We start from the raw sequence: 15760 nt of genomic DNA, 5'->3' as shown, positions 1-15760 counted from the left end.
GCGGGCCGGGGCGGGCCGGGGGCGGGCGGCGGGGCTGGGCCGGGGGCCGGGCGGCTCCGCAGCTCCCCCCGCCGGCACAACTCTCGCCGGTGAAACCGGCTACCGGGACCAGCTACCGGGACGGGACATCCACCTTCCGCCCCGACGGCCCCGAGCTCCGGCAGCTCAGTCCCCGGTGTGGTGTGGTCCGGGACCGGCCGCTCTCCCCGCGGGGCTCCGCCGCCGCCAGCCCATCCGCTGCTCCGCGGAGGGAGCACTGCCTACCCCCGGGCCAGGGATGGACCCCATCGCCGCGCCAGCTACGGGATCTTTGCCCTCCCATCCCGCCCAAGGACTCATCGCTCCAGCGCTGAGCCTCTTCTGAACCCCGCTGCAGTCAAGAGGCGACCCCCGAGGTGTACCCGAGGATGGAGACCCCGGACCGGCGCTCCAGGACAGAGCCAGCACCCGAAGTTGGATACCGGACACGCGCCAAGGCGGGTGATGCCCTGGAAGGACGGGACATCGGGACCGGCACCTCCTGCCCTCTGCCACGGGAACGGGCTCCTCCGGCTGCGAGGTGCCGGGGCTCGCCGGAGAGAACAGCCCGGGTGCGCCCCGAGCACCCCTGAGCAGCCGGCCACGGAGCCCGCGGCTCTGGGCGAGCCCCGTCGGGTCACGGGCGGCGCGGGGAGCGCGGCCGCGGCGGTGGCACCACCTGGTGCCACGGGACAGAACCGCACCCGAGCGCGTCCCGCGGCCACGGCGGAGCCAGCGCCGTGCCCGGAACGGGCACCAACAGCCGCGGGCCCTGCACTGAGCCCCAGCGCAGGAGACACCCCAAAATTCGCGCTGCGGACCCAGCGGCCTCGTTCTGCAACTTCACACCCCGGGCTTGGCACGGCAGCCTCCAAGAGCAGCCCTTGTCTCCAAACCGTTCCCGGGGCAGGACATTGCTGCCCCTCAGCTGCCCCCAGCCCATGGAGACACTGATCCAGCTTAACCTGAACGGGAGGCTGGAGATGCCGGGGCCAAGAAGGGAGGGAGCAGCTCAGGGCTCACCCTGAGGCTTCGGGAAGCAGGGGCGGCGCAGGGTCCCCGTGGAGCTCGGAGCACCCGCTCTCTCTCTCTCTCTGGAACACGATGGGGCACCTCTGTGCCATCCCTGCCCAAGGCTCGGTGTGGCAGCCCCTGGGCTATGGCAGGGCTGTGGCACAGCTCACAAGGACAACTGCAACGCAGCCCAGAGCAGCAAGACACCAGCTCCATCCCCTGCTGTTGTTCCCCTGTCCCTGCCCAGCCAAACAAAAGGTGCAAGTGGTACTTGGTGCTGCAGCTCCGAGCAGGGTCAGACAGGACCCATAATCCTCATAAAGGAAATTAAACCATGCATTGATTTTTCACCAGGACGGCGCACGGCTGGGAGTGTGAAAGCCTTGCGTAACCCATTTACACGGCACAGAGCCATGCTGCCCTCGCTGTGATGGGACAGCAAGGCGGAGGCACTGGCAGGAGGGACCCAGCCACCACAGCACCAGGCTGTCAGCACTGCCACCACCTCTCTGGGCACAGGGTGGCCACCACAGCCACGCTCCCCCTTTGTCCTATCCCAAATAGGGACAAGCATCTGGCTACAGAGCAAGGTTCAGTCATGTGCCCAGAATGAAGCAGGCAGGGGCACCTTAGGCCAGCTGGGAGCACAGGGTAGCTTCTCTTCAGCCCATGGACTCTACTGCCTCACTCCAGGGCCAGGAATGCTGTCAGAAGCCCCCTCAGGGCTGCCAGCAGAGAAGGGACTCCCCCCCAGATCCTGTCCTGGCCCCCGGGCCCTGCTCTGTGCACAAATGTCCCACACCTTTGCTCTCTCCAACCATAAAGAAAACAAACCAACCTAGAAAACCTGCTTAGAGAAGTGTGAGACACAGGAAGAGCAGGGCCTGTGAGGGCTCCTCAAGGCTGGGGCTGATCCCTGACCCCACAGCCACAAGACCTGAGGAAGAGACTGTCCCATACAGGTCAGTGTGGCCCAGGGCCCCGGGCTCCTCCGGGCTCTGCAGAGCAGGGAACACCCCTCCCTCCATGAAGGCTTTTACACCCGTCGAGCTGAATCTCCTCAGCAATTAGAGGGCAGCCAGAGCTGGCACCAAACCCAGACACAGCATCGTGTTCTGGAGCCAGAGGGTCAGGCGGGCCGGAGGGAAGAGACCAGAGTCCAGAGGTGGAAAAAAGAGAGAGGAATCATCTTTATTTGTGAAGTGTTAACAGATGGAACAGTTCAATGCTACCCAGCAGTAAAGGTGTTAGACTCCCCTGAGCACTTGTCTGCTCACAAGCCCCCACGTCACGCACACACCCCGATGGCTCAAGCACAAGCACACACTGTTAAACCTTAAAACCACCCCCAGCCCCGGCTCACCCTGCCCCTCCCCACTGCAGAGACATGAACAACCCATGGAATAAGTTACAGCAATCATTTATCCAGCATCCTGGCTGCCTGTTTCAGAGTAACCAAGAGCAGCTCAGCAGGAGCTGACTGGGAATCTGCCAGACATGCCGGGAAGGAGCCCTTTGCCAGGGAAAGGTGCAGCCTTGCTCCTGGTGACGCACTGGGAAAGACACAGAACCCCTTCCTGAACCCTCTGGTCAGATCAGGTCATCTCCCAACAGCCACCAAAGCAGCTCCTCCCTCATCCCCTAAGCAGGTGGGACACAGCTGCACTCCCACTCCCCCTCCCCACTCTGTACCAACATGAAATAATCTAGGACAGAGACAGCCAGAGACCTAGACTACCAGGAACAAAGGATTTACATTTACAGGTAGAAAAACCCTCCCACGACTCTTCTTTAAAAAAAAAAAAAAAAAAAAAAATGTGTATTTTATATTCTACAACTTAAGTTTCCTTAGAAAGTGAAGTAACTGAATCGCAAGGACGCACTAGAATATTCCATGGTGCTATTTTACCAAAAAATTAAAAGAAAACAAAATTGTCCAGACGACTTCTTCATCTTCTCATCACCTGGCAGGAGAGAAAGAAAAGCCAGTTAGATAAACCCTGTTGCACCAGTACAGCTGCATTGGGCTGGAAGGGGCTGGTGGAGCCCATGCTGGGCCAGAAGAGCCTCTGGCTTCTCCCAGAGACCCTCAGCAGACTGAGATGCTGCAGCTCTTGCTCCAGGTTCTGCCCTGGCACTCACCTGGCCCTGCTCTTAGTTTGCATTTCTCTGGCGGACGTTCTTGTCCTTGTGGTTTGTGGCATTGCTCTTCCTGGGAAGGGAGAAGGGGTATGAGGAGAGGGAGAGCAGAAAGTCCCCCCCGCACCACCACCCCTCACCCATTAATGTAATTCAGGTTCAAGCAGAGGGTGCAGGAGATCGAATCCCAGAGCAGGGTCAGACACTGGTGCCACCCCAGGTATACACGTGGGGACATCAAATAAACCACAGGGGAACATCTCCCCCCCCACCAGCCAGCTTTTATCTTTGCATAAAGCTTTTATCTTTGCAGCAGATTCCCTGGCTGGATGAGATCTACCAGTACAAATGTGCCTAAACAGGAAGAGGCAAGGTACTCACAGTGGTGCAGAGCCTCCATCATCATCTTCCCATTCAGGACAGCACAGAAAGAGAAACAAGAAACAAACAGTCAGGGAAGAAGGCATCCAAAGTGACCTCTGCCTCCTGTTAAAGCAGTGGGAACTGCATTCCAGGCAGCCATTCCACCACCACTTAAAACTGGGGAGGGCAGAGCTCCTCGGGTGCCCTGATCCATCTCCTGGTGCTCGCCACCACGGCACCAGGACTTGGGATGGCTCCCAGATCCCAGCACACTCACAGCAGGTAAAGGGGAAGCCAAACAGGATGTTCCAGGAATGAGGACTTTAAGCAGCAGCAGCAGGAAGCCCTTCTCCCTCCCCACACGTTGTGATATCAAAACAAACACTGCACACCACATTCTGAGCAGCACAGCTAAGGAAACACCTCTGCCAACACGTGCCAAACCCCGCAGCCTTTCACCAGCTCCCTGAGATCTCCCAGCTCCCAACGGGAGGCTCCCAGTTGTCTCCTTTGCTCCCCATCACCTCCTCTCCAGCCCTGGCTCCCCGAGTCCCATGCTCTGGGCACTGGGGCTGCCCTGGGCACCAGGATCTGCTCACAGCTGGTGAGAGGACGGAGGCAGACACATGGCTGGAACTACCTTGTACTTACCATGTGAGGTGGCACCCAGCAGCAGAGAAAGGAAGAGTGGACAGGTAACACCAGCAAGGATATCACCCCAAAGACAGGCCAGACTGTCCCCACCCCATCCCAGGTGACAGGAGCATCCAGTGCACAGGAAGTACTGGGGAGAACTGGCTCAGAGAGGCCTCACTGTCACCTTTAGGGAGGGGCAAAGCTACAGAGACTTTGGGGCAGAAAGAACCACTTTATACCAGGGAAGTGTAAAGCCATGTGTGTCTACTGCAGGGGTGTGATGCTGTATCCTCATCCATGAGCACTTGGGAACTTGAGCTCCTCTTGCCAAGGAGCACCAGGACATTTCAGCACATTCACCAGTCTGTTAAATCATCTGCTACAGCTCTGTCAGGTCAGCACCCCACAGACCTGGACTGATGCCATCACAAACCAGATCACACGGTGTTTTTGCTGGGAGATGCAGCTACAACATCTTTAAGACAGCACCTGCCTTCCAGCCAGGGGTGTCAGAGGGCAGAACACCTGCTTGTGAAACTGCCTCGAGTGGAATTCCAAGCCCAGCAACCAGGGGAGGCATCTGACCTTTAGCCCCGCTGCTGCACCTCTACTGAGCCTGCTCCTCGCAGGGGGCCAGGGGCCCTGCAGGATCCCAGGCAGGAAGGATACAGAGCATTCACACCGCATTGTTAACAGCATCAGATAAAGGAGGCCGTGAGCTGACACAATGCAGATCCTCACAGATAAGGAAAGGGAGGAGCTGGTGCTTCCAGAACAGATTAAAGATAGTACAGGGTCTTTGAGATCCAGGATGTTCGGATCTGATGACCCAAAACATCCTGAACTGAACACAAGTTAAGCTGAACCTGGTCTTGCAGAGCCACTGACACAGTCCCTCCCAGTTCTGCAGCACCACAAAAGCTCCAGTACTTATTTACAAACCACCTCGTCCAGAGTGGGAGCTGCCAGAGCAAATCCAGCCCTGGAGACACTCAATGGAAGCACTTGAGCAAAGAGCAGAGGAACTGGTGAGACAAAGGATCAGGCTGACCTGCACAGAATCCTCTGTTGCTCCAGATCTCACTGCAGAACGGTCAGCTTCACAGCTGAAGTGGCATGCTACAGACTGGTTTCTCAAGCACCCCTCCTCTGAGAAAGGAATCTTAGAACTCCCTACAAGCCCATCCTGCTGCACCCTGCAAATGACTTCATCTCCCCAGACAGATTCCAACCCAGGTGCCTCTTACCGTCAGGAACCTCATCTGGCTTCCTCCTCTTCTCATAGATGAAGATGATGGTGACAAGAACGAGGACTTCTGCCACGATGCCCAGGAAGGGCCAGAGCGCTGCCAGGCGGCTGCGGACGCGCAGGTTCACCTTGTCGTTCCCCGTGCCGTAGGAGTTGGTGCCATTGCAGAAATAGTCGCCTGTGTCCTGCTCAATGTCCAGTTTAAGGATGCGCAGCTCTGTCTTGTTGCCGCTGGACTTGATGATGTATCGGCCAGAGGCGTTCTCCAGGGCCTGGAGGGAAGAGGAAGAAGAGGGATCTCATGGCAGTGCTGACTGACCGCCACACAAATCCCTTCTTGAGGAGCACTGAGCTTTGAAACTATTCTGGTGGCACAAGGACTGTGCAGCAGGGGAGAAGGAGCAAACCACAGCTCTTACCCCATGACCATGTTTGGACCAGGACCAAGTGGTGACAGCGGGGAAAGAGGGATTCTTGCAGACCAGCACACCCGTGTCCCCCTCATTCCCATGCTCCGACTTCTTGTATGCTGTCACCTGAGGGGCAACTAGGCAAGAGGAAAAAAAAAAAACCAAAACGTGGACATCTCATTATAGAAATCACATAGATTTGCGTTTCCTGCAGCCCACCTCACCAGAATCAGCTACCCCAAAACCTCAGCCAGGCTGTTCCTCTCACTAGTTCGGCATTTTCAAAGAGGAAAGTGCATCAAGCTGCTTCAGGAAAGGCTCAAACAGATTTGTCCAGGAGGTATTATCCCCTCTGTCCATTATTCCCGTGGGAACATGCCCACGGAAGGCTGGTTTAATGCAGGATCTCAGGGCTGACCCTGCAGACACTGCAATGGCCTGATAACGGCGCTGCCTCTCAGAGAGCAGAGCCCTGCAGCCACACGAGGGCTGTGAGCAGCTTTTCAACCAGCTGAAAAGACACCCCAGCAAAGCATTCAGGAGGTCACAGCTTCCCCATGCCCCTCCTCAGAGCCCAGGAGCAAACAGATAAATTACCAGAGATATTCACTTGTCCTCTTATCTGCGGGTTTGCTTCGAAGACGCACTCGTAGACGCCAGAGTGCTCCTCCCTCTTCCCATCGATTCTACCAAAAACAGGATTCAGGTAAGCACCCAGCATAACTTATCCAGAGACACCGACCTCCAGACTCACGGAATCAGACACCCAGAAGCATCAGCAGCCTCCTCCACAGCAAATTTCCCCCATTCCAGCAGAATATTTATGCTGCACTGTGTACCTACAGCAACCCAACTCTCCACTCTCCTCACACACTGAGGGTGGCAGAAGAGGGTTTCATGTGCACCATGTCTGACAAGTCAGTGATCGCTGTTCCAGCTCAATGAAACACAGGGCAAAGCAGTGGCAAAGATCACCCAGGCCAGGCTGCTCTGGATTGATCCCCGCATAGAGGAAAACTCTCGCATTCTCCTTCCCGTAAAGCTGCTGCAATGAGATTTAGTGGATTAGGCAGCCCTGCAACAAACATCCCATTCTGCTGCTCAGTAATACCCACTCGAGGGAAGGGGCCCACAGAGTTTGTCCCATGGCTGCCCTGGGACAAGGGGCTGTTTGTTAGTTCTGCCATGCACGGCGCTTCCCACTTCCAAAAACCACTCAGCTGAGGAATTGAGGTCACGCGAGGGAGGCTGGGTTATAAATACTTTAATCCTTGTTCAGCTCCCTGTTGCTATGGGGAGACAGGCACGTCGGCACTGCCATACAAAGGGACATGATGCCTCCACAGCTGCTGGGTCAGAGCCAGCCAGGCCTGACTGTAATCAGAAAGGAAAGCTCACTGCACTACCACAATAACGTCGGTATTGACCCAGCATGGACCATGGCCCACCACAGCTCCCAGCTCCTTCTGGGAGAATGGCTAGATTCTGGGAAGGGACATAAAGCCCCAAGGAGAGATAACATGCACTGGAGCCTCTCGCTCCACGCACGGGGAGCGGAGAGCTGGTGGCCTGCCCAGAGCAGGGTTCCTTCAAAGCTCTGGAGGAACAGCTCTGGAAAACTGAATAACCAGAGTCCAGCTGAACGCCTGCTTAAAACCAGGAAATCTTTTTCTAAGAGGGTATTTGTGGCACAAAACTGCCCATTCCTCCTCCTTCTTGCTCTCCTCCTCCCCATAAAGGAGTGTTGGGCCTTACCAAAACTCCGTCAAACTCATCTTATGCTCCACAGTCCCAAAACTCCACCGCATCAGCAGGGCTGCAGGAACTCAGCGTTCCAGCTGACAGCAAACACCAGCTGCTTTCTGGGAACAAAACCTGGCCGTGCTCAGGTTCTGACCTTGCTCTGACACTCACGTGTAGCTGGTGAAAGCACCCGCGTTCTCGTCCTGGTCCACGACCTTCTCCTTGTGAATCCACTTGTGGCCCGTGATGGTGGGGTATGGTGCAGACATGTTACAGCTGAGGATCAGCTTGCCAGAACTCTCAGTGACCTGAGCAGTAATTTCTGGACCTGCATTCATAAAGAATTGGATTCAAGTTAACCCGGGGTATGGCAGAGCTGACGTGGTGCCCAAGAACCTGCAACGCAAACCCCACAGCTCCTTGTCTCTATTCCCAGCTTCCACTTACCTTCACACAGTTCCCTACCAGACCTGACCGTGCCAGCACCAGAGAGTCCCCAATGCCAGCTGACCAGGCCTGAGTGGACCTGGGATGGCCACGCTGGCCCTGCAGCTGCTCCCCCCACGAGTAGGATGGCTGCTGTGTCCTGCATCACTCGAATCTTCGCTGTCCCTACCACGGGTGCAGCCCCGGCAGAGCCCAGTGCTCAATAAGCAATGGAAAAGGTCACTCTGAAGGGCAGAGCACGGCTCTCTGCTGCTGTGAGCCGCCACAGCACTCGTGTGTCAACACCTCCCAGCACCTGAGCAGCTTCAGACACCTCCAGGTAGCACAGAGGGCAGCCAGGACCCTCTGTGGTGAGGGGGAGCAGGCAAGATCATGTGGCAGCAATACGTGCGTCACCTGAGGCAGCCCAAAGGGTTCAGTTAGAACAACTCCAGGGAGAACACAGAGCCGTGACTCCGAGAGGTCCTGGACCTCGATGTGCCAGGCAGCAGTAAATTATGCAACCTAAGATGACTCAGGCATTTCTACTTGTAGGAGGCTGTCCGAGAAGGCAGCTGCCATCAGCAGCACCATGGCACAGCCCCAGTGCACCTACGGTCCCTACCCTCCCACCCCATCTCCATCCCTCGGAAGGACCCAGGCGCTTCGCTTTTCCTCCTATCCAAATTCCACTGGAAGAAGGGTTCTGCTGGAGTTCTGTACTCCATAGCACATTTCTGCTGAAAAGGCAGCTCTCCTAACTCCAGCATTCATGGGGAGACCTCAGCAGGATTTTAATCTCCCTCCCAAGGTTTCTATCAGTGGAAGCAGCCTGGGCGCTCCGGCGTTCGCCTGCCCGCTCTGAGAGAGGGAACCCGGCCACGTCCACAGGACAAGCAACGACATCACACTCAAGTGTCACACAGACACGGCCATTTCAAAAACGGTTGCAATCTCAGACCTCAAAAGCAAGATTTGTTTTTCCCCCAACAGTCTGGGTTCACCAGCACGGAAGCGAGCTCAAAGCAGGGCTGCTGGAAGGAGTGGGAGCTGTACGAGCCGCAGGGAAGGGCCGCTGGTCAGTGGTGGTTAGGGCAGAGTCGACCACAGAATCAAGGCTCAATTCTGCAGCCAGCACCAGGGCTCGGAGGCGCTCGGGAATAAGCGGCAGGTTCCAGGTTCTTTGGCTCCGGAAAAGGCGCGGGATTTGCCGGAGGGCGAATTGGTTGGGAAGCCACAACCCTTTTTGAGCAGGGCCATTCCGGGTCAAGTCACAGGTGGTGGGGAGATTGACAGAGGGTGGGAGTCTCTCAGTTCTACAGCTGGGGTGGGAGGGTGGGGGGAGCTTTCGGGAGCCACAGGACACAGGTGCAGGGGTGAGCATGGCAGGAGACTCAAGACACCGGTGTCCGAGCAAGTGCCAAGGCCTCGGTGTGGCCACTCACGTTCGATGACAAAAACGTTCGCCTGGGAACGGATCCACTTGACTTTGGGGCTCTTCGACAAGTGGTTGCGGTCGGGGTCGTTGCTGGCCCGGCACTCATACATGCCCGAGTCGTCGCCCGTGAGGTTTGCGATGGAGATGGTGCTGGTAGAGTGCAGGTTGTAGGTGGCGTTGATTTTGACACGGTCCTGCCGTGCGCCATCCCAGAGCTGAGCATAGGTCTCATTGGGGTCGTTGCCCTCAAACCACCACTGGATCTCAGGGATGGGATTGCCAATCGCCTCGCAGTACAACTCCACGCTGTCCTGAGTCAGTCTCTTTTGAGACAGCGGTGACTTTATAAAACCAGCTATGAGTTGAACAGGTATTAGTGCAAAGTGTTAGTGCAAAGCAAGAATTCACCTTCCAGAAGCAAAAAAAAATAACTCTCAGCGACTGAGAAGAGGCTGCACGCTGTCTCCTGATCAACACAGTCTTCCCTCCCTCCCCTCCACACTCTGAACTCTGCCTGGCTCAGACAGGGCTGTTCGCTTGCATTTTGTATCTCCTGCGGCTCCGCTGCAAAACCAGCACCCAGCGTGTGCCACCATCCAAACTGGATGCCCCTGGCATCGCCCGCCTGCTGTGAGGGACAGCCCAAGGCCCCTCTCTGGCCCCCAGCGTTTGCAGTTCAGAATGAAAACCCTATTTGTGTTTCAAGGGCTTACACAGCCCCCACGTCCCCCAGCCTGTGCTCTGGCAAAGGTGCTGCACAGGTCACATCACCATGGAAGGCTGGGGACACTGAGCCCCCTCCCAGCCACTTTGATTAAGACAACTGCAACGGGAAAAGGGCTTCACTGTGCCCCTGCGGCCCCAGGAGGAACGTGTCTGTTCCCCCTCACTGCACAGCCCCGGGCTGCCTGGCCGTAATTCGGAGCTGGCTGGGGCCCAGGCCCCCCCTGGCTGCACCGAGGCACAGCCACATGTACTGGCCACACGCACTGGCCCCTCGCCTGCCCACACCCTTGTTCCATCCCTCAGCCCCCCAAGGTGCCCAGCAGGAACTCCTGAGCACAACCCCGAGGTAAGAACTTTCTTGGGGGAGGAGGAAAGTCTTGCAGCCCGCAAGATGCCACGAGCCAGCCAAGGAAACGTGTAAATTTGTTGTCATACTAACAGTGAAATCTGATTTTTCATCTCGGGCAAGACCAGCCTGCAGAGCTGAACTGGCAACAAACAGGCCAGAGGCACGGGCAGCAGCTGCAGGCTGGAATTTGGGTATTTTTCACTCTGCCCTTGCAGCCAGAGGCCGGAGGGTTCAGTGCTGGAATCAGCCAGTCCAAAGGTCGGTCCATGCACTGCAGGAAGCGGAGCTGCCAAATGTCCTCGGGCTCCAGGGCAGGCACGGGGCAGTGGCCACAGCCCCAGGAGCCCTTCCCAGGGCAGGCAGGAAGGGAGGCTCAGCAGCTCCACTTCGGGAAAAGCCATCAGGCACTGGTTGAGATCACTACGTGACTCAGCCCCAGTCAGGTCTCAGAAGAAGGAGTTGAGCTTGAGACACATCCTTCCTGTACTAACAGGCAGCTCGCACCCCAAGAACCTTCCAGGAATTAATGTGTTCAGTTAAAAGCACTTTGTGACTATACACAATCCTCCATGGATGCACCATGATGCACAGGCACAGAGGAAGTGGGCTTAGGAGAAGCTTTTAGGGGATTTTGAAAGCCTGAAGATGTTTTAACGTGAAATCCTAAGGCTGCTTTTTGTGAGAGTAGGAACAAATCAGCGTCACAAACCCAAGTTTGCTCAAACTCAAGAAAGACACAAGTTAGCCTGTAAGCTAAGCTTGACTCCTAAAGAAATTCATTCCAGGTTTTTCAAAGGAAAAACTAGCTTTTCCTACTAAAACTTTGAAAGTCTCAAAGGATAAGCATGGCTGAAAGAGAAAGGACCCTCCATGGGGGGATGACCAAGGCACTCTTAGGAGAAGGCAGACACTAATTTTAACCAAGCAGGAGGTTCAGGGGTACCCAGAGACATTATGGGATGGGGATATCAGCTGGGTTCCACCCCCAGAACCACTGACCTGCATGCCAAGAAGGGGTTTTTCCACACCACAGGCCTGTGATCAAACACTCCCAACCCTGACAAGCCCTGGAACTGCCCACAGCACTTGTACCAGCCCGTCTGCTCCAACTGAGGCCCGAATTAAAGCGGGAGCTGGTAAAGATCAAGGGTTTTACAGCTACAAGGTGATTACTGTATGCTGACAAAATAAGCTGTGCAAGGTTATTTGCTCCGAGTTAGAGGGTACCTCATGCAGTTTAAACAGGTTAAAAGGCTCCAGCAAAGCAGCAGCAGCAGCAGCAGCAAGTACCATTTGAATTCCCGTGGGATTAATGTCCTCCCTGTCCCCACCAGAAAGCTGAGAGCAGGAAATCCCAGCTGTGGGCTCTCTGGGCTGGGGAAGGCGCCTGTCGAGCCCCAGGCACGGGAGCATGGCCAGCACCAACTGGATCGATGAGGGCTGCTGCCACATTTTCCAGAAGGCAACGGGCTGCAAGTGGGGCTCAGGTCCCAAAACCCAGACGCTCCTCACAGGGCTGAGCCAGATGCTTCCCCGGGCACAGTGTGGTATCTGAGCCAGCGGGACAGCAGAGAAGGCAGAGACCAGATAACGTTCTCCAGAGTCACCTTCAAACTAAAAACAACCTCTCCCCCCCTCCCAGAGGGAGGAGTCGTCAGGGTGTCAACAGCAGTGAGACGTGCTCAGGGTGGCTGAGCCTGGCCAGAGCCCCACTGTCCCATGGGGTACATGTTCCTGCCTGGCGGGACCGTTGTTTCTTGGTTTGGGAAGAGGATGGGTGACGATCTAATACTTTTTGCCATCTAAAATAGCGATAAAATCTGCCCTTAAGCTTTGCACAGCCAGGTCAAACTCAAAGAGATCCTCCCCGCGAGGGCACAGAGTCCAGGCACACACCGACCTATGCTCCATGGGGTGAACTGCTACCCAGCCTGCTCCATAAAGCCAAACCCAAACACTGCTGAGAGGCCAAACCCCACTTCTCAGCCCCGACTCTGCTCCCTCAAGGCACCAGCAAAGCTCCACACCAAGCCCAGGCATGGCCAGGCAGGACATGGGCATTACACAACTGATGGGCCAGCTCGTCCGTCCAGGGCTTTTCAGAGCCAGGACAGGAACTGCCTCCTCCACATCCCACTGGGTGGAGGGTGCTGGCAGGAAGCCCCCAGAACCACCTGGGCAGCTCCAGGTGATAAGTGTGAGGTTCGGAAGGAGGCTCTGCCCTGCAGAACTAAAATGCAATTCTGCAGAAAGAAACTATTGGAGCACAAACTTTGGTTTTCCAGGATCCTCCCACTCTTTCGCCTTCGCTCTTACGGTTTGGTTCTACTACGCTGAATTAAGCGCAAACAGGCTACAAATCGTTTAAGTATTCCAAACACCGAACAGCCAGGACCAGCTGCTTGCCACTGGCGACCAAACCCAGCCTCTTCCATCTGCACCTCGTGCACGAGGGCCGATCCAGAGGCTGCGGAGTCCTGCGGGGAGAACACGGCCAGGTTTGCCATCAGCTCCTCCAAAACCTGAGCAGGTGAAAGGTGGAGCCCCAGCACAGGGCAGAGCCCGCTCATCCCCGCGGGAAGAGCTTCAAGTGCCCGCCCCGGGGGCTGCCGGACCCGCTCCCGCCCCGGGGATTATCCTCAACATCTTTAGGGTTTAAAGCTCGGGGACCCGTTGCTGCTCCTCAGCCGCAGAAACCGGAGAAGCGGCTGCGGGGAACAAACTCCTCGGTTTTCCTAAGGAGAAAACAACCCAGCGCGGCTGAAAGCATCGCCAGACCCCGTCGCCCCTCCGGTTAAAGATATGAGCGGGCACGCGGTGCGCCGGGGCATCCTCCGCCCGAGCCCCGGGACTGCCCGACGGCAGAGCGGAGCCCAGCCCGGCCCGGCCATCTCCCGGTAGCCCCAGGGCGCCTCCGTTCCCCCGGCCCCGGCCCCGCCCGCCGCGGACGTGCCCCGCCGCAGGCGCCCGCACCGCCGCTCCTCCCCCCACGCCTGCCGCTGCCGGACCCGGCCCGGAGCCCACCCGCGGGGCTGGGATTCCGCCAAGGCCGCTCGGAGCCCCCGCAGGACACTTCTCCGTTCCAACACCTCACGGACCCCCCAGTGGGCCCCCGCGAACCCTCCGCCACCCCGGGCCGCCCGAATGAAGCCCCCCCCCGGCCCGGAGCCACCCCGACCCGCCCCGGTTCGGTCCGTACTTGTCCCCGCGGCGCCGGCGGCCATCGAGCACAAGACGAGCAGCGCCAGGACCGCGCGCGTTCCCGCCGCCATCTCCGCACGCGCCCCCGCCGCGCCGCGCGCGCGCTATAACCGCGACCGGGGGCACCGGGGGGAGGCGGTGCCAGATGAGGCCCCCGCCCCTTCGCCCCTCCGGTCAGCCAATCGTATGGCGCTGCGCCCCTCGGGCCCCGCCCATTGCCCCGGCACGGCCAATCAGAGAGAAGATCACGCCGAGAGCCTTCTCGTCTCCCTTGGCCCCGCGGGCAGAGCCGGTTCGGGCCGGTCCCGCCGAGGCCACGCCCACCGGCCGGGGCAGCCAATGGGGACGCGCGTTGAGGGCGGGGCTGAGGGTCCCGGGGGTGGCCCCGGTGCCGCCGCTGCCCCGGCGGGTCCGAGGCCGCGGAGGGACGTGGGGGGGCGAGCAGGTCTGCACGTGTCCGCCCCTGCCGAGCCGGGGCACGCACGCACCGGGGGGAGCACCGGAACCCACGCGGCCCCCAACCCATGTGGCTCCTCGGGGCGCAGTGTGGGCAGAGTCACGGGGGAGCCGGCGGGTGCTCGGGCAGGCGGGTCCCCGGACAGGGCCGGCAGCCGGCACGGCTGTGCCGGAGGCACACGGTCGTTCCCGGGGGCTCCCGGGGCCACACGGGGTGAGCCAAGGCCGCCTGCGGGTCCCCCGCACAGCGGGATGTGTGGGAAGGAAACCGGGCAGCGCTTCCTCAGCGCAGGGAGCCCGGCACAGACAATGGCTCCTGCGGACACCGCGGGGCCGCTGCCAGGACAAACCGACCCACGCACCCGGCCCTGGCCGGCTGCACGGGGCCCTTGTCCCACAGTCCCCTCCGGCCCTCGGCACAGCGCCCACAGCCCGCGGTCAAGGCTGCCCCGAGGTGCAGGGAACGGACTTGGCCCGGGGCTCTCAGCCGGACAGTGCAGTCCGTGGGGCCAGGGGGTGCTGGGCTTCCAGTTCCAGCTCCAGCCCAGCTGGAACTGCCTGATAAGCCCAAGGGGCTGGGCAGGCAATAACCAACAAGGCAGCTGGGGCAAAGAGGCCTCTGCAGGACAGCAGCTTTGTCTCCAACTCTCCTCCATCCCTGCAGTGAACTCTTGACTGAGTCAGCCATGGAGCACGCTGGAGCACTCACGGCCGGGGGTACTGGGCAGGGGGGCAGGAAAAGCCAAAACAATGGGGCCATAGGCGCCAATCCCCACCACGCTCTCCACGGGGATCTGCCAACTCATCCCAGAGCTTTTCTTCCCCATGTCCCACCCACCCTCATCCACTGGCCCGGCTCCCTCAGCACTGGGGGGATTTGCAAATGTGGCTGCTGTAGTGCAGAAATTCGGTGGAGTATGGTGCCCATGGCACCTGCAGGCTGAGGAGCTGGTCCTGGTCTGTGTGGCCTCCAGCATCCAGCACTGGGGAGGGAACTGGCCACCAAGAGCCAGCGAAGGCGGAGGGCACATGGGCATGGCCATGCCGATGGGGGTGCACAGAGCAGCCCCCCAGGAAAGGAAGGAGGCTGTGAACAAGCAGCCGGGGCTGCTGCTCCATGCCGCCCGGGTGACCTTGGAAGCCGTTTGCCAGGCCTGAATAAAGCGACAATAATCCTATTCACCTTTTAGCCTCATTTCCTAAGGCAATAAAGCACATGCCCTCGCCGCGTGCAGTCGCAGGTGTCACTCAAGCCCTGATCCCATTTGCACGACTCCAGCCGAGGGAAATTTTGCTCATTACCCCTCTGACGAGCTTTGTGCAGCAGGGGCAGGAGCCCCAGGCAGGCGCTTTGCCAGGGTCTCGTCCCTGCCCTGGCTCCGAGGCTGCTCACCCCATCCCAACCGGAGGAGGCGCCGGCAGCGCCCCGGGCTGGGAGCTCCCCACTCCCCGCAGCCTCCGGAGCTCGCATGTCCCAGCCGGCCCCGGACTGCGGGTTCAGGGCACACCCAACTGCGATCAGAGCAGCTGCAAGGGCCCTGGGCACCCATGGGGTGCCCGTCAGCTACCACTGAGCACAGCCAGGCACTGCC

The 15760-nt window shown here is 58.7% G+C and overlaps 1 protein-coding gene across 2 annotated transcripts; it reads right to left on the bottom strand.

Annotated features, from left to right (window-relative positions):
- Positions 1–2198: 2198 nt before the first annotated feature.
- BSG (basigin (Ok blood group)) lies at positions 2199–13832 on the bottom strand. 2 transcript variants are annotated; one of them, XM_066205874.1, is made up of 9 exons: positions 13711–13832; positions 9444–9791; positions 7744–7900; positions 6427–6515; positions 5839–5966; positions 5418–5691; positions 3553–3577; positions 3175–3244; positions 2199–2996 (listed from the first exon to the last, which is right to left on the bottom strand). In XM_066205874.1, exons 1-8 carry the CDS (start codon positions 13781–13783, stop codon positions 3187–3189), a joined length of 1152 nt encoding a protein of 383 aa, XP_066061971.1. In that variant the 5' UTR covers positions 13784–13832; the 3' UTR covers positions 2199–2996; positions 3175–3186. The 2 variants fall into 2 exon arrangements, with proteins under 2 accessions (XP_066061971.1, XP_066061970.1); XM_066205873.1 differs by lacking the exon at positions 9444–9791 and having other exon boundaries at positions 13711–13816.
- Between the last annotated feature and the right edge of the window lie 1928 nt (positions 13833–15760).

Source organism: Chamaea fasciata, unplaced genomic scaffold (assembly GCF_029207755.1).
Source record: "Chamaea fasciata isolate MVZ Bird 193981 ecotype frontalis unplaced genomic scaffold, bChaFas1.0.hap1 SCAF_28, whole genome shotgun sequence".
NCBI classification, from domain to species: domain Eukaryota; kingdom Metazoa; phylum Chordata; class Aves; order Passeriformes; family Sylviidae; genus Chamaea; species Chamaea fasciata.
Note: the sequence above shows the minus strand (reverse complement) of the source record. Positions and strands in the feature narration are given on the sequence as shown.

What these genes read in the sequence shown, in the direction of transcription:
- BSG (XM_066205874.1), bottom strand. Translation starts at nt 13,783, where the DNA reads ATGGCGGCGGGAACGCGCGCGGTCCTGGCGCTGCTCGTCTTGTGCTCG. An exon ending in GCCAGATGAGGTTCCTGACG is followed by an intron (nt 3,578 to 5,417) that starts GTAAGAGGCACC and finishes CTGAATGGGAAG; the next exon opens with ATGATGATGGAGGCTCTGCA. An exon ending in GATGGAGGCTCTGCACCACT is followed by an intron (nt 3,245 to 3,552) that starts GTGAGTACCTTG and finishes CTCCCTTCCCAG; the next exon opens with GAAGAGCAATGCCACAAACC.